Source organism: Moschus berezovskii, chromosome 28 (genome assembly GCF_049115385.1).
Source record: "Moschus berezovskii isolate FMDL1 chromosome 28, NW_MosBer_1.0, whole genome shotgun sequence".
Taxonomy (NCBI): Eukaryota; Metazoa; Chordata; class Mammalia; order Artiodactyla; family Moschidae; genus Moschus; species Moschus berezovskii.
The window spans coordinates 8,734,614-8,754,823 of NC_142487.1; the positions used below are offsets into that span (position 1 = coordinate 8,734,614).

Consider the following 20,210-nt stretch of genomic DNA (forward strand, 5'->3'; position numbering starts at 1 on the left):
GACGTTTCTAAGGTCTCATGTGAAAGTTTATTTCATTAATACCCAGCATGTTTAATTTTGCAAAGCATTGTTTTAATCATGGATAGAATATTTGCATCTTATCTTGGGAAATTTGCCAATATATCACAAATGCTGATAAAAAGTCTTAGAGCCTACACACAAGGCCTACAGAGCAATGCATTACAGTCGGAATAGTCTCAAATACATTTGCTGCATAGTTGCATAGTAAAAAATCAGAGCCTTTCCAAATCTCAGAGAATGGGAATGAAGTATTTGGCTCAGTCATATGTGTTTGTGAGATAATCGGTCTAATGTTTTTCTAGTTTCATAATTGAAAGGGCGCTGAATGCTCTTGCTTTTGGTTTGTAAATCATTCCAAAATATAGTCATAAAGTCTGACTTTTAAGTAGCGTAGTTTTATCAGTAAGCTTCCTGACTTAGACAATTAGAGGTTTGTTTTCCTTACAAAATAAGGACTCTGAGGCTGGTATGACTAATGCCTCTCTCATGGACCTACCGATTTTTTAATCTTCCCATTGTGCTCCATGTAGCATGCAGGCTAATATTTAATGCTTGTGGGATGTCTGGGCATCACATGTGTCATGTCCACGTCCTGGAAGAAGCATCAGTCAGCTTGATTCTGTCCACGTCAGCAAGAGAACACTAGACTTCCCAGCTGTTCTCCCTGGTAGCATTTTAACCAAAATCGCACTGGACCGAATCATCGCGGGATCACACTTAGTCCCCTTAGACAGAAACACAGCATCCTACAGCGAGATCGTGATATTCGTATGTTAGAGGAGAAAAGAAAAGTGAGTTTTGGCAGGCAGGTAGTGGTGTCTGCTTTTGAGACTCATTTCTGTCCCAGTGCACGACACTCACGAGGATCAGCATCCTTTCGGAGGAACTGGTGAATGCTCTTACCATTACATTTTAGTCCTTAAATCTGTATCTCCACAGGACTGTGCCTTTAAACCAGTTCTAGTGTAATGTGTAATTGAGTAAACCATCACACTGGAAAAGATGTCAGTCATGTCCACCTCTTTGAGACCCTGTGGACTGTAGCCCTCCGGGCTCCTCTGTCCATGGGGATTCTCCAGGCAAGAATACTGGAGTGGGTTGCCATGCCTTCCTCCAGAGGATCTTCTCAACCCAGGGATCGAACCCACCTCTGTTAAGTCTCCTCCATTGTCAGGCAGCTTCTTTATCACTTGCACCACCTGGGAATCCCTTATTGGGAAAGAAGTGCCTGGATAAAAGTGACTTCACTTCTCTCCTTAGCCAGGTGATACCTGTGACAGCCATGCTGGTGAGTTGGATGGCGCCCGGGAAGGACAAGCGCTGCCAGGAATCATCAAAGCCAGCAGCCCCTTGGTAAGTGATAGAGGAGGACAGGGGGAGGGATGAGACAGGCAGCCGGTCCTTCAAGACAACCGCGCGAAACCTCACCACAAAGCAGCATCATTAAGGTAGCTGGACAAGTACAGCTGTCAGCACGCCGGTCTGCCTTTATTCGGAGGAAACCATTCAGCAGGAAGTGAACCCGAGTTTAATAGTTACAGCCACAAATAACTACGTGCTCTATTAAAACAGACACAAAACCAGAAAACCGATGAGGGTAGGCATTTCTTTATGACAGATTTAGTCCCTTTACATTTTTCTCTTATTTTAAAACATTCTCCTATGAGTGTTGGTTCCATTGGGTCCCAGGTCCACTGGATACGGATGTCAAGTCATGGGACAGCAGCGCGTGCTTCCCCAGTGCAGGGCGAACACCGGGCACCTTTCTTCTGAGTGCACTCTTCACTGCAGATGTCCAGGGCTCCCTTTCCTGCCCTACCGCCTGCATTTCCCCAGAGCCACTCCCAACCCCCGACACTGCACCCTCCACTTACCCGGAGCAGACATCAGGCAAGCCCCAGGAGAAGGATCCAGCATCTGTCAGTGTATAGACAAGGAAGGTTGCTTTATTCATGGTTTAGCCAGAGCCTTCTCTCACATCTGTCTTTACGTGCACTTCTATCCTGAGCTATCTTTTCTCTCCCTTGGTGAAACTTGTATACTTCATGTTTTCTTTACTTTTTCCGTCCTTAAATTCCCTCCCCTACGGAAGTTAGGGGAGGGAACACTGAATCCCAGAAGGTTCCCTCCTCCCTGCTGAGACACTATTGGTGGTGTGACTTTTTTTTTTTTTTTCAGTTATGTTTGTTGATGCTGCTAGGTTTTAGGAAAGAAAGGGTTGGTCATCTGAAGAGTCCATATAATATTTTATGATTTTGTTAATGTCCAACATGTTGGTTTTGCAATAAACTACCTACAATAAAGGAATTGTCTATTATAATGTATATAATTGTCTATTGTCTATATATTATATGAGGTTGAGTCTTGACTCTCAATCATAAATGCCACTAAATCTAGACCTTTACAAAAGATTTATTTACAAAAAGGCTTACAACCCAATCTGCAATCCTCACAAACTACAAATCATTCGTATAGGTAAGAGAAAACATTTTCCTTATATGTAGTTGACATAAATGGATTAGTCATTTGAGGTGTTAGTTAATTCAGAAGGCAAAGTAGTCAGTCTGGTTTATTTCCAATGCCTTAAGTAAAAATCAAATAGCTACATTTGCTATTGATTTATAATTCACTGCAAAATACAATCATGCCATCTGTTAAAAATGATCATTTACATCTGTGTTTGCTTTATAGAAAAGAAAATCTAAGAAACCTTGATTTAAACAAGTAGGAGTTTGTTTTAATCACAAAGAAGGGACTCATGGTGGGTAAATCAAGCTGGTACAACTACAGTGCAGTGCAGTGCCAACCTTAGAGTGAACTTCTGACTTTTTCCTTCCATGCTGCCACCATAGCATGTGGATTTAACCCTTAAATTCACAAGATGGTTAGCAAACACGTATTAGATGGCTCTTGCTTTGCTTGCATTGAATTTCAGTATCCTAAATTTTCTCTCACGTTACTCTCTTTTGGTCAGATTTCTTCATCTTTATGTTCCAGGTTAGTAATTTTTTTCTTGGTCATGATTCTGTTATCTTGTTTAGCTTCTCTTACTCCTTGTAAATTTCAGCAAACATATTCTTATTTCCCAAGAACAACTTTTTTCTCTGTGATTTACCCATCATGGTAGCTGTAGGTTCTTGATTCATAGCAGCTATAGACCCTTGAAGATAATTATATTATTTGTAAGGAATGGGATTATTTCTGCCTCTTTTTTTTTACTGTTATATATTTTTAAAACAAGTGCCTGCATTTTAGGTATATAATTCAGTTCATTTTGAGAAGTGTTTTTACCTGTGTAATCACAGCCAGTCAAAACAGAGAACATTCCAGTCACTCTAGATGTTTCTCTCAGCCTTTTCCCATCCACTGTTCTCTTTCTCCAGCAGAGGCCAACCCTGTTGGGATTAGTAGGCACTCTTGTGTCTGGCTTCTTGCACACAAAATAATTTTAAGATTCATCCACTTGTTGCATGTGTTAGAAATTTAGTCCCTTTTTCACTACCAATAATCCATTGTGTAGATATACTACTGTTGGTATATCTTTTCACCTGATGATGGACATTTGGATTAGTTACACTTTTGAGCCATTATGAATGATGCCGCCATGAACATTCATTTGTAACAGTAGAAAGGATGTGTACTCTTATTTCTCTTTGCTAAATAAACAACATAATTCAGGTTATTGGCAAACAAGCCACCCTCAGCCCCATCACCCTTAACTCTTAAATTCAGCAAGGAATAATTCAATAAATCAAAAATAACTGAATTCTGTCTTTTGGAGAAAGCTTCTATAGGCAGAAACACCAGCAACATAAACTCTTTTCTTAATTTTTTATTGGAGTATAGTTGCTTTACAAGAAACTAATATCTAAATGTGTATTTTAAGCAAGTTACCCTGAGAAAATAAATTGAAATAAATAGCTTATTTACTAAAAAATCTAAATGTGTATTTTAAGGCAAGGATGTTGTCAACTAAAGCTTGGTCCTTGTGGGTGAGCTTGTACAGAAAATGAAGACTACTATGTAAATTTCTTTTCAGTATTTCAGTATCAACTAAGAAACAGATATTTAGTTTTTCCCAGATATTTCCCAAATGGAAACATCTTGTGTGGAGAACATGCTAGTTTCTGGAACATGTAGCAGTAAGTGACACAAGCAGTGGAGTCTTGCCCAAGTGAGGGGACCATCTGATGAGGGAAGCGCACACCTCCGGGGGGCCCTGGGGTGGGGAGGAAGGGACAGCAAGTGTCCCCCCAATTTACCGTGCAGGGAAAGCTTCTCCCCAAGACTATGTGTCCTGGGTGTTTCTTCCTGTCCAGATCCCCAGCCCCTCCCTCATACTACCCCTGTCTATCAGAATCCTGTCACAGCAGGAGGGTAGGAGGACCCACCAAAGGGAAACAGGGCAGAAAGTGTTCAACAAAGTAGAAGATGCCAGCACACTCACAGGGGACCACAGCCCCTGGGTCCGTAAAGTTCTTTGCAGTCATTGTGCAAGACTTTATTGATTTTTGACTGATTACTGTAGGAAATTGCTGTATGTTTCCTCTGCAGCCGTGTAGATTGATTTTTTTAAAAGGCCAAAATTGTTGATTGTGTGTTTTTGAGAATAATTGGGGTGTACTTAACTTCAAAGGGGTAAAAGTGCATATAGGGGTCAGGTAGGTTAGTAAACACTCCCCAGATGCAAAACTAATGAAGGGCAAAGCTGATTTCATTTCTCCATCTCCCCACCACGTCTTGTGTGGTCTCCCGAGTTGCCTCTCTCTTAGACCCCTCCTCCCTCAGTTTCCATGGGGGATGGGTTCCAGGACCCCCTAGAATACCAAAATCCAATGGTGCTCAAATCCCTTATATAAAATGATGTGGTACTAGTATATGACCTACACACACCTTCCCTAAAGCATCTCTAGATCACTCGTAATACTTACTGCAATGTACATGCTACATAAATGGTTACTGGCATGTGCAAAACTCAAGTTTTCGCTTTTGGGAGTTTTCTGGGTTTTTTGTTTTTTCAAATATTTCAAACGTTATCTATCCATCTGGAGTGGATGAATCTGCCAATGGAAAACCTGTAGAGACAGAGGGTCAAGTGTACTCAAGCCAGGAACCCACCCACCCCAAAGCAGTTAGTTCATTTTATTTAGACTGAATTTGTTTTTTTTTCCTCAGATTATATTTAGGGGCTGTCTATATTTTAAGGAATGATTGACTGCTTCATTCCTGGTTTGTAAACAACTCTTGACTATCTGCCGGCGGCTCTTTCCTACTCTTTGTACATGATGTTGTTTTTATCTTCCCTGTCTGAAAAAATTTGTTTTATGCTGCTTTCAGTTAGAGGTTTTGTTTTACCAACCAGTTCTGTTTGCTTTTCATCTAGAAATGTCTATCAGCTCTGGAATTCTTTGCTGGTTTCCAGTGCTGTTAAAAACCTGTTCCTTTAAAAATTTTTGCTTTTTTCCATCATTTTTAGTAATTTGGGGTGAGAGGGGAGCTGGATGATGGTGAGTTTGCCATCGTGACTTAAATTTCTTGTGCTAGTTCTTGTGTTTTATTTGTTCCTTTGAAGAAGAAAAAGAGTCCTTTGTTCATTTTTTAAAATAGCACATACCATCTATAGAAAATTCAGAAAATATGGTCAATCAAGATGAGTGACAGTTTTTTAAAAGACAAAATATCATGCGTTTTCATAAGTATCAAGTATATTTGATTTTGCAATGAAAGAAAAGAATGCTCATGTCTTGAATTTAAAGCAAAAATCTCCTTCTTTGAAGTTTATAAATGAAAAAGCATTTTGGTACTATTGCTACTGAATTCTAATCATTGCAAAAAAAAGTCTTAGAATATAGTAAAGACAAGATTGTGTTTGGTTGCATGTAATAAGAAAGTAGGAGTTGCTTTGTTTCACATGGAGATGATTGTGAGGAATGGTCCAGGACTGACAGGGCAGCCACATGATGCTCTCAGCACAGACCCACCCATGTCTGGCATCCAGCATCCTCTCTGGAGCCAGACACCTGCAGAACCCATGAAACATGTAGCAGCTGACCCTCCTCTTTTCAGTCAGGAAACACTTACCTTTTCTGAAAACACTTTTGGTAAAATTGCACTTTGGTAAAATTACACCTCATTGACCACATTTGTCACATGGTCACTTTTAGCTGCAAAGAAGCCTGGAAATCAAATTCTTTGGTCTAACATCTAGCTCCCTGGAATAAAACCAAGATATTGTTCAGGAAGACGGAGTTTGTGGCAGATGATAGCAGGGTCTGCTGTAGGGGCCAGGGTCTGCCAGAAGGCCCGGCACGGTGACAATCCCTGAGGAGCTGATGCAGTTCCCCCTGCTGCCCGCGGTCACAGCTCTGTGTATTGCCACATGTATCTACATATGTACACGTAGTGGAATGCACACAAACGTGATAGAAAGCGTTTGCCTAAGTAAGAACCGTGCTCTCATTTCTCCATTTAGCCAGATGGTGCTTCTCTCAATAGTAGTACCCTGTCAGATGGGTCCCAGGATGAAGAATGGAGTTTTACCGTTCCCACGAGTGGCTCCATGGTAAGTCATCACCTGCCCGGACAGTTATGTGTCAGGGAAAAATTGCAGGTTCAAGGCAAGAAGAAGCAATTTCTTCAAACAGATGAAATGAACTTCAGCTAGCATTGTAAGGAAACCCCAGCTGCCAGTGGACCCACCAACCTGGAATGATTAGGAAGAAGGCACATTAAAATACTGGGGAATGACTAGATCTCATTTGGAAGAAGGACTCCATGAATTAATGCCAATGCGGTGTTCTTCACAAGGATCAAACATGGAGGAATTTGTTATTCTTTGATGTAAATATATAATCTGTAAAAACTGTTAGGTATAGTTTTATGCCAAGGCCTGGCATTATTGTAGCCATAATGCTTTGATTAATTTTTCAGTGGGTAGGGTCTGGGGGTTATATTCCTTTCAATCCCAATTTGTATGAATTTGATAATGTATATTTGTTCTAGCAAAACATACAGTTTAGTATATGTTGGTGTGTGTGTGTGTACATATATATATAGTTATATATAATATATTTATTTAGGTGCGAAATTTTAACATTTTCTGTGCAGGTGGCTATTACTTCTTTTTTCTTCCTAAGATTTATGTCTTTTATGTCAATCAGAATGTAAATACTTGCCTGTGTGGGCAATATTTTTTTTTTAGGTTACTACCTTTAATTAATTAAGCCTACTTTTTCTATTAAATTAAATTAATATAACATAAATCATATTAATTTATTTAATCTTAATTATTTTTTAATTCGTTCTCGGGTCGACTTGGACAAGTTTTTCTAGTCTCTTAGATTATAGACCTATTCCATTTATTTTTAAACATTCTCACTTGCATTTAAGGTTAAGAAGTAATCTGAATATTTTGGCTATTCTCATGGTTTTTGGAATTTATTACTCTCACTGTCTTTAATATCTAGTTTATAATTTCAGATGTGATTCAGTATTTAATCTGCGATGTCATCGGATTGCCTTTAAATTCACATTTGAATAGATGTTGTAATTGTTATTTTTTAATTTCAAAATTGATTGCATATTCGTCCATGAATGTGAGTTATTTAAGTTCATCTCTGGGGAATTTGGCACAAAGTGATTACAAGAGGTAGATTTCTCCATTCTGATCTCAGGTGCAGAAGAGGAATATGGTAGCCTTGTTTTCTGAAATGACTCCAGCACAGGCAGCTTTAGTATCTGGAGTTACAAAACATAGATTCACACCATGAGGAAAAAACCCAGCAACCAGTCAGGACAGTGAGGAACATCTATTAGTTGATAAATTTCTCCTTTAAGTAATTAACATGAAAAATATTTGGTGTGGTGATTCTTCAACGTGAAGGAAATATCCCATAGTCAAAGTCTAGTTTTAAGGGAACTCACATAGCTCAGTTGGTAAAGAATTTGCCTGCAATGCAGGAGACCCAGTTTCGATTCCTGGGTTGGGAAGATCCTCCTAGAGAAGGAAATGGCACCCCACTCCAGGAGTCTTGCCTAGAGAATCCCATGGACAGAGGAGCCTGGCAGGCCACAGTTCATGGGATCACAAGAGTTGGACATGACTTAGCAACCAAACCACCAAGCAGATAGAGCTAACCTTCTACATCTTGGAATTTAAAATACTAATCCCTCAGCCTTGACTGTGCAGTCCCAGTGTAGTAGGATTTGGGCAGCAGGGTGAGTCCTGATGGCCAGGTGTCTTTGCCTCTCTTAAACCAGCTGAGGCCCCAGTGGAAAAGTCTCATGTCTGGGATTGTAGGGAGATGGCAGGATCCATTATAGATAAGCCAGAGAAATTTGTTTCAAGTGGGAGTGGCATATATGTTTGAAATACTTTTAAATCACTAGAAAAAAATTTTAAAATTCTAATACTAATATGTTTAGTGAGTAAAGGGATGTTTTAAAACTATGAATTAAAAAAAAAACTATGAATACCAAGCACTGAGCCTTTTCATTCAATGTGTTTCAAAACTCCTGGTCCCTTTATTGGCAGTGAGATCTTCCTTTTCATTTTCATCAAGTCAATCTCCTGCTTTAATACATAAGAAAAGAATGCTCTTCTGTCTGTTTTGTTCTGCTGTGTTTTAACCCTTGTGAGTCTGAGTCTGAGCACCTTTACCTGGCCTTAACTCCTGGCAAATCAGGCTCTCCACTGATCCTCCTATGAAGCCGAAATGCTTCAGATTTCCGTACCTGGAATTTATAATTCCATGCCTGGCCTGAATGTTTTACCCACCTCCCTGCCTTTGTAAGTCCTTTTCATCATTCCTTGAGTTCCAGCACATGATCAACAACCTCTTCAGTGAGACCTCTTGGGCAGCACCTCCTTGCTCTCCTTGCTCTCCAGTAAACACTTGTATTTTAGTGTAGAAATTCATTCTTAGCAGTGGACTGTGTTTTAATAATGTTCCATAAGTGTTACTCTCTTCTCCTCATTATAAGTAGCTGAAGAGCAAGGGTCACAATTTAAATTTCTTCTTCCCCCAGGAAAGTCCCAGAATCATTTACATTACAAAGACCAGGCCCTTGTTCAATACCGTAGGCTGGCTGGAGGCCATTTAAACCCAAGGAGCAGATGACACTTCTCTACTTTACAAATCATGAAATTGACATTTAGTCATTGAAGCTTCCCAAACCATCAGCTTCAAGCCCAGCATGAATGTCGATTTTTCAGGAGCATTCTCTACTATAGATGAGTTATTTCAAAGTTTAATGAAGTATTGCTGTGTAGGAAAACCTAAGGAAACCACTGAAAAGTGTTCCACATCGTTTCTGAAGATTTTGTTGTGGGGGTAATCTTTATTCTGTGGTGTTAGTTTTTAGAGCCACCAAATATATACTTGGGCATCTGTGTTAAAATAATTGGGTATGCGTTCTCATTCTGTTTACATAATAAGATATGTCATTTCTTTGGCATAAAGTAGGGAAAAGAGAAAACAAAGTTCAGCATTCGAGATTCCTTTGTGCAGTTTGTAGTGGTGGTGGTTTAGCTGCTAAGTCCTTTCTGACTCTTGTGACTCCATGAACTGTAGCCCACTAGGCTTCTCTGTCCATGGGATTTCTCAGGCAGGAACACTGGAGTGGGTTGCCATTTCTTTCTCCAGTTCACTTCATATTGCTGAATAAATATGAGAATAAAAGAAACAACACCAGGTTCTGGGGAAAAAAGAACTGACATGTATAAATAGCATATAAAGGATTCTTGATGGAGTAGCCAATTTTCACCCCCAGCGTACTCATGGTTGATAACTTCCACATTAAAATTCATATTCGTAGAAATGGTGGAATTTATGTGTAAAGTTTTTACTAGTACCCACCTCAAGGAGCCTGACGGGCTATATTCCTTGGGGTTGCAAGAGTCGGATACAACTTAGCAAGTAAACCACCACCAGCATCCAATCTGAGTAATAACACCAACCTCTATGAAGATAGATACCCAGCTTCTGATAACACTGCAGGGGAGTGCAGCAGTGTGGCAGGATCACAGTGAGGAAAATAGCAAATTAATTAAGAGAGGACATAACTGGAAAACATGCTGAACCCTTTGGTAGTTATTATCCCTCTGTATTTTGTTGTGAAGAAGTTAATGTATTAGTATATTAATAGTAGTGGTGTTGGAGAAGACTCTTGAGAGTCCCTTGGACTGCAAGGAGAGCCACTCAGTCCATTCTAAAGGAGATCGGTCCTGGGTGTTCATTGGAAGGACTGATGCTAAAGCTGAAACTCCAATACTTTGACCACCTCACGCGAAGAGTTGACTCACTGGAAAAGACTCTGATGCTGGGAAGGATTGGGGGCAGGAGGAGAAGGGGACGACAGAGAATGAGATGGCTGGATGGCATCACCGACTCGATGGACATGAGTCTGAGTGAACTCCGGGAGTTGGTGATGGACAGGGAGGCCTGGTGTGCTGTGATTCATGGGGTCGCAAAGAGTCGGACACGACTGAGCGACTGAACTGAACTGAACTCTCATACCGTAGTCACTGTGCATCAGATGTTGTCCCATCTGATTTATAGTCATTTAAAATTCATAAAAACTTGTTGAAATATGTTATTTTATCATCTTCATTTCACAGACCAGGGAGACTAAGAGAGTTCTGTAACTTGAAGTCATGTGAAGTGGAAGAGCCAGGATTAGAATCCAGGCAGCCTGGCTCCCGCATCCCTTCTATTAACCATCTAGTTATGTCATGACTGAGGGTTTATGACCAAAATGTATGACCAACTGCATCAAGAATAACAAGTACAGTGACTCCCTGGTGGTCCAGTAGTTGAGACTTAGCCTTCCAATGCAGGGAATGCGGGTTCGATCCCTGATCAGGGAACTGAGATCCCATGTGCCTCTCAGTCCAAAAATAAAAAATAAAAACAGAAGCAATGTTGTAACAAATTCAATAAAGACTTTAAAAATGGTCCACATCAAAAATTCTTTAAAAAGTCAGAATGATAACATAATCGTCAAACTATGTGACTGCAAGTTTTGTCATTTCTACATGTTAGAAAACATATGCCAGCAAATACTTGAGGAGGCGTGGTTATTCTGACCTTGGCTTAGTTCTCTTGAGAAAACTGTGTGGGCTGTACAGGTCTGAACTGAGTGAGAAAACAAAGGAAATCAGATGCCAACCCTTCATGGAATCAAGAATTGCTTTTTGGTGAAGTAGTTCTAATGCACTGCCCAACATGAATCAGGTTGAAGCGCAGGGTAGCCTGCATTCCTGGTGAACTGTTCTGTGTTCGTCTTCCCTTGGTTCACAGTCCATCCTGGAGGCCATTCCAGATGTGCCAGTTCATTCCAACGGTGCGGCAGACCCTGGACAGTCAGCACGGAGCGCAGCAAGTGGTGAGTGACACAGCCTGCTCAGCCTGTGTGTCTTTTTGCTTTTGTGCAGACGCTCCAATTCGGTGAGCAGTGGGTTTCTGAAGCAAAGTGTGTGTGTATTCTTCTCCCCTTTCTGATTTCTGTCAGCCCAGACCTCTGCTCCCTCTACCTCCGAACACCCCTGTCACACCCAGTAGTCACACTGCAAGCAGAATCGTTTCCACCTTGACAACCACTGTGTCATTCAGAAACTATTCACTCAGGTAGTGCCTTTGGTCTGGGGTCTCTTTTATAGGTAACCTGGATCTGCCGAACAGCATCAAGCAGGCCGGAAAGTAGACGGCTTCTAAAAATCTCTAGTTATGCTTAAGTATATGCAGCACCAGAGACGCTTGTGACATTTCCTTACAAAATAACAGGGTGAACTTTTAATGGGGCCCCCTCCACTTGAGAGCTGGGTACTCTCCGTGGGTTCAGAATGGAATCTCAAATCCTCCTTGGAGGAAATAGATCCCCTTTAGGCCACAGTTTTATGGTTCCCCAAAGATACATATCTTTGGAGATATATGTGTATCCCCCTAAAGATACATGCTCCTCTCAGGCACAACAGAGTTCCATACTTTGAGCATTTGCTTCAAAATTCAAATGAGTTGAGGTGATGAAATGCTTTAACATTGATCAATGGTTGCACAATGCTGCAAATATGCTAAAAATCATTGACGATGCACTTCAAATAGGTAATTGTTGGGCATGTGGATTACATTTTAATAAAACCGTTATAAAAAATTAAAGAAAGTGGATTTACCATAAATTATTCCACATCATTCTGTTTTCTGCCATGTTGTTATTCAGTTCGAATCGTACCACTGAGAGGTAAAAGTCCACTTGGAGTAGTCCAGTGGTTTGGCGCATCAGCCTGTATAATCACCACTGTCCAAAGAATCTGCCCATAGATCCTTAAGAATTTAGAGTCTTGGGACTTCCCTGGTGGTCCAGTGGTTAAGAATCCACCTTGCAATGCAGTGGACGCAGGTTTGACCCCTGGTCTAGAAACTAAGATCCCACATGCCACGTGCCGCAGCTACTGCACTCGCACTCCGCAATGAAAGATCCTGCATGCCACAAGTTGAGTCAACACAGCCAAATAAATATTTAAAACATAGCTAGAAGAACAAGTAGTTAGAGTCTTATCTAACAATTAACTATTACTCTGAGTTGAATGCAAGCTTCTATATAATGTGTGAAAATCATAACTTTGCCTTGTTATTTTCTGAGTTCTTACTGTATCCATTTGTTGTGGTTTAAATCAATATTATTTTTTAGAATTTTAGATCTGTTGATTTACAGATTTCTCCACTAAACTTTTAATTGAGACAAACTAGGTCTTCTGTCATTTCTGTCTGTTGCTCCTTTCGTTTTATTTGGCTTTTTTTAGTTACTCTTTATAGAAGAGGACGGGCTTCCCAGGTCAGTGGTAAAGAATCTACTTGACAATGCAGGAGATGCAGGTTCGATCCCCAGGTCAGGAAGATCCTCTGGAGAAGGAAATGGCAACCCACTCCAGTATTCTGGCTGGAAAAATCCCATGGACAGAGGAGCCTGGTGGGCTGCAGTCCATGAGATTGCAAAGAGTTGGACAACGATTTAGTATAGAGGAGGGTAAAGCTGATGAGTTCTTTTTTTGTCGTCAAATAATTCTTTTCATGACATAGGAACAATTTTGCCAGGCAATAAAACAAGATGGCAAGCCAGACTCAGTCAAAAAACAGATTTAGGGTTACTCAAGTGATTTCCCTTGCTTTTGGTAAGTAATCTATTGTCTTAATTTCAAACTTGAGAGAAACAGGTATAGGGGACAGAATTTGTCACCCATTCATCTTTGGAAGGTGCACCATCCAAGACCAGAAAACCAGGACAGAGTCACAGGAATCAGGATTAATTCACCTGAACAAATCTCACAGTGAGGGGCAAACTGGATTGGAACAAATCTGAAGCGGCATAGTTCCACAGTTCGGGATAAAAACTCAAGAGGAGTGAAAGTAGGCAGAACTTTTCTGTGGGGCCTCCACCCGTCCTCCTTCTGCTTTAAGCTTTTGCTTCCCCAGTAGCTGTGGTGTTGTGTATGGATGGATGTCATTGTGTAAGAGTACATAGAAACATTTCGTTATGGACTTTCTAATAATCTAATAATCTTCAGTGCTTTTCATGAGACATAAACATCTAAAATTAAAAACATCAGAGTAAATAGGAAGTTCGCATAATGATTGTAGAAGCTTGTTTGTATGGAAGTCTGATGACGCTACATTAATTGTTTAACCGAGATCATTCTGGGTGAGTCTGATGCTTTTCCAGGGATGTAAACATTTTAATGTGCTTGTGGATTAACTCATCAATATTTTATGCTTGTTTTACAGTCAATGGTATTGATCAATTAAATGACATATTAAATATTCCACATCCTTTGTTCTTTAGATGATGAATATCTGGAAAAAAACATTCCGATAGAAGCTGAAGAGCTGTCCTTTGAAGTATCATATTCAGAAAAACTAACACAGGCTCCAAAAAGGAACAGATTTAAGAAGTTAGATTTTAAGAAAGAAGACTATGTTTTACCCGTAAGTAAAACGTGGAAATGGAGAATATAGCAATGGCAGGGTCTTCAAAATGAGAGTAGGATTATTTGGCACTTCCTGTGTGTTTTGCTTTTTTAAGGATATTTTTAATTACCTAACTTTGATATTTAAGATAGGATGGCTATTGTCTCAGCAAGCACGTGCAGCCAGTTTCAATAGGGGAATTACCTGCACTCTTTACATCGCAGTTGTGATGATGGTATTATAATATACTTCAGGTGACTGTTTTGCGTTTGGTTTAGTGTAGTTGTGATCGTCAGAGCTTCTAACAGTCATATTCATGACCTTTCTGTGGCGCAGCACGTGCCTCAGAGATCTTTTTTTGTGAATAGCAAGCATGTCACGCTGTACAGATTTGAAAGGTCCAGGTCTCCTTTGAATGAAGGTATAATAATTTTCCTTTGCCATAAAAAAATAAATATCCTCAACATGTATTTTAGAAATTTGTTGTTCAGAAAACCAGATTTGGCCTAACCAAAGCAGAAGATCTGTCTGCTGAAGATATGAAGAAAATCCGCCATCTCTCTCTGATTGAATTGACGGCCTTTTTTGACGCCTTTCGAATTCAGCTGAAAAGAAACAAAACAGAGAAAGTAAAAGGACGAGGTATTAAGACTTACTCTGATTCTAACATTTTGACACATGGGAATAAGACAGTGCTTTTCTGACTCTTTTTTTCTCTCCCGGCTGTTTTACAATGAAGACAGTGGGATTTTTGGCGTTCCCCTCACAGTCCTGCTAGAAAATGACCGAAGGAAAGACTCTGGGGTCAAAGTTCCCCTTGTGTTACAAAAGGTGAGTTCGATGTACATAACTGGGGAGTTCACAGAGCTCTGTGCTTGTAGCATGCTGTTCCTAAACCCACTGTTGAATATTCTTAGCTCTAAAGACACGAAGGCCCCTTTAGGACTCGGGTTTCTGTGACTTTCAGCTTCCTTCCTTGCATCCACGTGACATCCAAGGCACCTGGGTGTGTTTGCCTTGCTAAGGACCTCTGTTGCATTGTCCAGCCAGAAAGCATCGGGTTATAGACACAGATGCTGTCACATGGCTTTCTTCTGTTATATTTCTTCCAATATTTTAAAAATGTTATTTGTATGTTTGTATGTGTGTATATATATGATTATTCTCTCCTGGATAAAAGATGACTGCTAATTACTAATAGTCCATTTATTAATCATACATGTATTTGCTGGGATATATCACAGGTTGGGTGTTTTACGATGTATGTGTATTACTGTTTAAATGAATTTTCCAGACAAAGCTAAATAAAGTCTAGAAATCAGCTTATTCTGGTGGTGTTTTCAGAGTGCCTGGGAAGGTATACGTTGCGACAAAGAAGATTTCTGGTTTAGGAAGTTGTAAAAATGATGTCTGAACAATACAGTTGTCTCAGTGACCCTCACTGGCGGATGGCTCATTTGCTTTTAAGCCCCGCCTTTTATAGCCGACAATTTACACTGGTTTATTCAACAGGGATGTCCAGTGGTACAAGTAAAATTCCAAGCCCTAAATACAAATCTTGTTGAATTTTAAATTCAGTTTTTTGGGTTTGTTTTTTTTACTGCGCCCTGTGGCATGTGGGATCTTAGTTCCCTGACCAGGGATCAAACCTGCACCCTCTGCACTGGAAGCACGGAGTCTTAACCACTGGACCTTCAGGGAAGTCCCTTAAATTCAGTTTTTAAATGATATGTGAAAGTACTGACAGAGGACACATACTTTATTCACAACAGCAATTCTACGTCTCTTTCCTCTCTTCCTCAGTTTGGGTACCAATACCTCAAACTGAGCTACTCCTCCAGTCAGGTGACTGACTGGCCGCCCATAGGAGCAGGGAGGATAGCAACCGGGGTCCAGAGGATGCCAAGGACCGCCCAGTGTGTGCATCCACAGGGCGCCGCCCTTCACTGGGCCACGTGTGATCTCTGTGTCCTATCACACCTGATCATCACTGAGCCCCAGGAGGTCGCTGTGGTCATCTGCTTTCTACTGGTGAGACAACTGAGGCGTTATGGGGTGAGATAACATGCCCAGAAACACAGAGCCAGCGAGAGATAGATACAAAAGGAAGCGAGTCCATGGTGACGCTAAGATTTCCTTTCCGTCCTTGTGTTGAACCATTATTGTGCCCTTTTTCCTCTAGGAAAAGGACACAGTCTGAAGAAAATGCATAAAAATCTGACTGAGAAGATTCAACACATGTTTGTATTATTGCGTAGGTACAGAAGCCTAGCGCGCAGAAGGTGCACAGTATACTGCCTGGGTTCGTCTCATACTAACTCCTCAATAGAGGCTCACTCTGGGTACCGCTGAGGTTAGCGGTGCTCTTGTCAGACAGCTGGAGGCATTGTTCTTCCACTCCTGGGGGTAGAGGCTTTTCTCATGAAGAAGTCTCTTCTCCCCTAAATATTTCTCTTCACACCTGCAGGAGCTGCCTTAGTTCCAGGCGTCATCATTTCTCGAAGGGAAAATAGCAGATACTTGGAATCCTGCTCCTGCTATGTGAACATGGGCAAATCTTTACACCTTCCATGCTTCAGTCTCTTCAGCTGGAGAATGGGGACACCATAGAATTATTGTGAGGGTCACGTGCATTAATATATGTAAAGTGTTGAGAATGTTGTCTGACACACCCTAAGTGCACAATCAGTGTTAGTGTTTATTATTATTTAACAGTAAAGCATCACCATTACCATGACACAGATAAGCCTTTACAATTTCGAATTCCTTGACCAGATTTTGAGAAGCCCTATAGTGTCTTGGGCTTCCCTGGTGGTGCAGTGGTAAAGAACTCCCCTGCAAGTGCAGGTTAGATGCAAGAGACACAGGCTCGATCCCTGGGTCAGGAAGATCCCCTGGAGAAGGAAACAGTAGCCCATTCCAGTGTTACTGCCTGGGAAAATTCCATGGACAGGGGTCGCAAAGAGTTGGACACAACTGAGCCTGCATGCATGCCCAGTGACTTAGCTCAGTTCAGTTCAGTTCAGTTCAGTCGCTCAGTCGTGTCCGACTCTCCGCGACCCCATGAATCACAGCACGCCAGGCCTCCCTGTCCATCACCAACTCCCGGAGTACACTCAAACTCATGTCCACAGAGTCGGTGATGCCATCCAGCCATCTCATTCTCCGTCGTCCCCTTCTCCTCCCGCCCCCAACCTTTCCCAGCATCAGAGTCTTTTCCAGTGAGTCAACTCGTCTCATGAGGTGGCCAAAGTATTGGAGTTTCAGCTTTAGCATCAGTCCCTCCAATGAACATCCAGGATTGATCTCCTTTAGAATGGACTGGTTGGATCTCCTTGCAGTATAAGGGACTCTCAAGAGTCTTCTCCAACACCACAGTTCAAAAGCATCAATTCTTCGGCAATAGTATAATTACTAATGATAGTAATTTAGGGTCTTTTCTTACTGGTTGGTGATGCTGACTCGATGGACATGAGTTTGAGCAAGCTCTGGGAGTTGGTGATGGACAGGGAAGCCCGGTGTGGTACAGTCCATAGGGTTGCAAAGAGTTAGACACGAATGAGCAACTGAACTGGCTTACTGGTTGACCTGCAGAAAGATACAGTAATCAGATGTTAAAATATTTGACGGGCAGTGTGCTTTCGTGGTTAAGAGCAGAGTTGGTGCCGTCGCTTTTGAGGATGACCCTGGGAAAGTGAAAAACAACCCTAAGTCTCTATTTCTTCATTTGCCAATAGGAGGCTAGTGTTGACCTCCTAGGAGAGTGTGAATGTTTAACTAGGCATTCAAGTACCCGGCATGTCTGTATGCTTGGTAATGTATCGTTTTCATTATCGTTGTTATTTTAAATGCTCATAATCATATGGAGGTATTTATTTCTGTCTTGTATCATTGCTTTCTAGTTCTTTGAGAAAGTTGAGGAATCGGGTCTGGAATCCGAAGGGATATTTCGACTTTCAGGATGTACTGCCAAAGTCAAGGTACCAAATATCATCTTCCTTGTTAGAGATCTCAACTAGCTAAATAGTTCACGCAGGCATCGTGGGTGTTGTCATCATTTCTGATTCTGTCACTTGGCGCTGTAGAGCATTCCTCAACACCTATGACTAAATGTTATTCCGTGATCCTGAGTTTTGCATTCTTTTAAATTAAAACAACAGTAAAAAGCGAACAGCAATGAAAGAACACATCAATTCACTCTCAAAAAACCACTGCATTCATTTTGGGGGTTAAACACTTCAGTTTTTTTATGTTTCTCTCCGTCATAGAATTCACTGAGCCAGTATTTGATGACCCCTGGTATCCATTGTCAGTTGTTTTAAACTTAGAAACATTCTCTGGCTTTCCTTCTAATGGACATCCTTATAGGAATTTGTAGGAATGGCTGTAACCACTAAAATACTCCCTCAGCAGTTCTGAAACCCAGTTCCATTTAAGGTAATGTTAGCGTCTACTTCTAAAACCACCGTGCAGTGGGAATTCCTTTACTTTCTTCCCTCTGTATGGAGGCTAAGTCTTCAGCTCAGCAAAGAAAAGAATTAAAGGAAAGCTTCGCTCATCAGTTTCCAGTAAGACAGCCCATTCGCTTTGCCGGCACACAGATGAAGAGCCCCTCTCTGCCCTGGGTCACTCCCTGGTGGGCGGACCTGCGGACATGAGCAGTTGTCAACAATGAGTCCTTGAGGAAAGAAAACCTCATGGGGAGGGAAAAGGGAACTTGACTGTGTTCAGAACTGTTCAAAGGAATTGTGTAGAGGCGGGAAAGCATCTCTTCCCTAATTCATTTTGGCACATGCTTTGGGAGATTCTATTTGTATCAGAAATTTCAGTCTTATATAGAAGTATGACGAGATATTTTTCAAGGTGGAAACTGAGACTCAGTAGGCTGTATCTATTGGGAGCTCCAGAAGGCAGGTCCTGGGACCAAGTTAGGAGGAGAAAAGGGTTACAGGCGGACCTCTCTTCTCAAGGATCGAGAGTCAGGGGAGGCGGACTTGGGGTGTCGAGCCTCAGACCAGGTGCAGGTGGGACCATCACCCTGTGCCCTGTCAGCCCCCACCCTGGGGAAGGGCCTGAGGCTGAGCAGAAGGTGCCAGCATCTGGGGAGTCAACCGCCTAGAGTTTTTGCAGATGAACAGCCAGTTCTGTTTTAAAGGGAGACCTGAGTGGTGGTCCACACTTTGTCACTGCGTGTCTCCGGGACCCGTGACTTCCCTGGGAGTAGAGATTACTAAACCCTGGCACAGGTTCACTTGGAAGGCAGGAAAATTCCTAATGGCTCCTTAAGGTTAATACTTATTAGATGGGATCTGGTTTTGTTTCAAGTTCTTACAGGAGCAGTTTTTACATACACTTCTAAATAAATGTGTCCTAAATCCGAGAACAAAAGTTATCACTTTTTGGTTAAGTCTTTGTGGTTCTATCTGTAGAGTCCGAAAACCAAAATGAAGTCAGGAGAACAAGTTTCCTAAACCAAATCAGACTCCATCCCTCTAAACTTCCCTCCATAATAGGGAAGCTGTATTTGTACATGTTCTTACTGACTTATTCTGTGTGTGTGTGTGCGTGTGTGCGCAAGCATTAATAGGGAAGAGTGGGAGCATAATGGATATGATTTAAAGTTTCTATTTTTGAAAATAATTCAAAGGAGAAAACATTACACAACGTTTCTTGTGTGTATGAAGTTTAACATCATAGCACACGTTGCTTTTCTCTAGCTAATCTTTGACTGAAAAGTACTTATCAAAGGCCAGTAATTCCTTTAACGTGCTCTAATAGACGCATACATTCCTGAACCACATTAGGTAAAAGTCCCTTTTGGCCCTTAATTGGTTTTATGTAATTTCAGCCTATTTATTCCATTTCTTGTCCGTCCGAAAAATGTATTCCAGATGTTTTCGTGGTTTGAGCTCCAGGAAAGCCAGTGTGGAAGAATGCTGGGTCAGTGAACAGAAACACGGGAATACTGCTGTTAGGAAGGCATTGCAACTTGATACAACCCAAGGGGTCTTTATTTCTTCCCTTTGTTCAAACTTGAAACTTAAAAAAATGTTTTCATCAGTTAGACTATTTTTTCCTAGAAATGTGCTTGGGGAAAGAAAGTTTTAAAAAAAAAAAATCTCCCTCATAATTATTGTCAAGTTGTGCCAAGTAGCTGACTCTAACCCTCAGGTATCACTGTGGGTTGTACTTTCAGAGCCTGGATTGACTCACAGGGAAGCATCCCTG

At 41.2% G+C, this 20,210-nt stretch overlaps 1 protein-coding gene across 5 annotated transcripts in view; it reads left to right on the top strand.

Moving 5' to 3' along the window:
* ARHGAP28 (Rho GTPase activating protein 28) overlaps positions 1–20,210 on the top strand; it is a 143,435-nt gene that overhangs the window by 96,552 nt on the left and 26,673 nt on the right. For 4 of the 5 annotated variants that reach the window (XR_016036671.1, XM_055417174.2, XM_055417176.2 and 1 more), the window contains exons 5-11: positions 1,282–1,374; positions 6,494–6,583; positions 11,322–11,406; positions 13,858–14,000; positions 14,459–14,624; positions 14,722–14,813; positions 17,885–17,962. Coding sequence is in view for 4 of the 5 variants with exons in the window: in XM_055417174.2 (XP_055273149.2) it covers positions 1,282–1,374; positions 6,494–6,583; positions 11,322–11,406; positions 13,858–14,000; positions 14,459–14,624; positions 14,722–14,813; positions 17,885–17,962 (747 nt within the window). In the remaining variant the exon portion in view is untranslated. The remainder of the gene's footprint in view (positions 1–1,281; positions 1,375–6,493; positions 6,584–11,321; positions 11,407–13,857; positions 14,001–14,458; positions 14,625–14,721; positions 14,814–17,884; positions 17,963–20,210) is intronic. The other variant, XM_088833360.1, reaches the window with a different exon arrangement.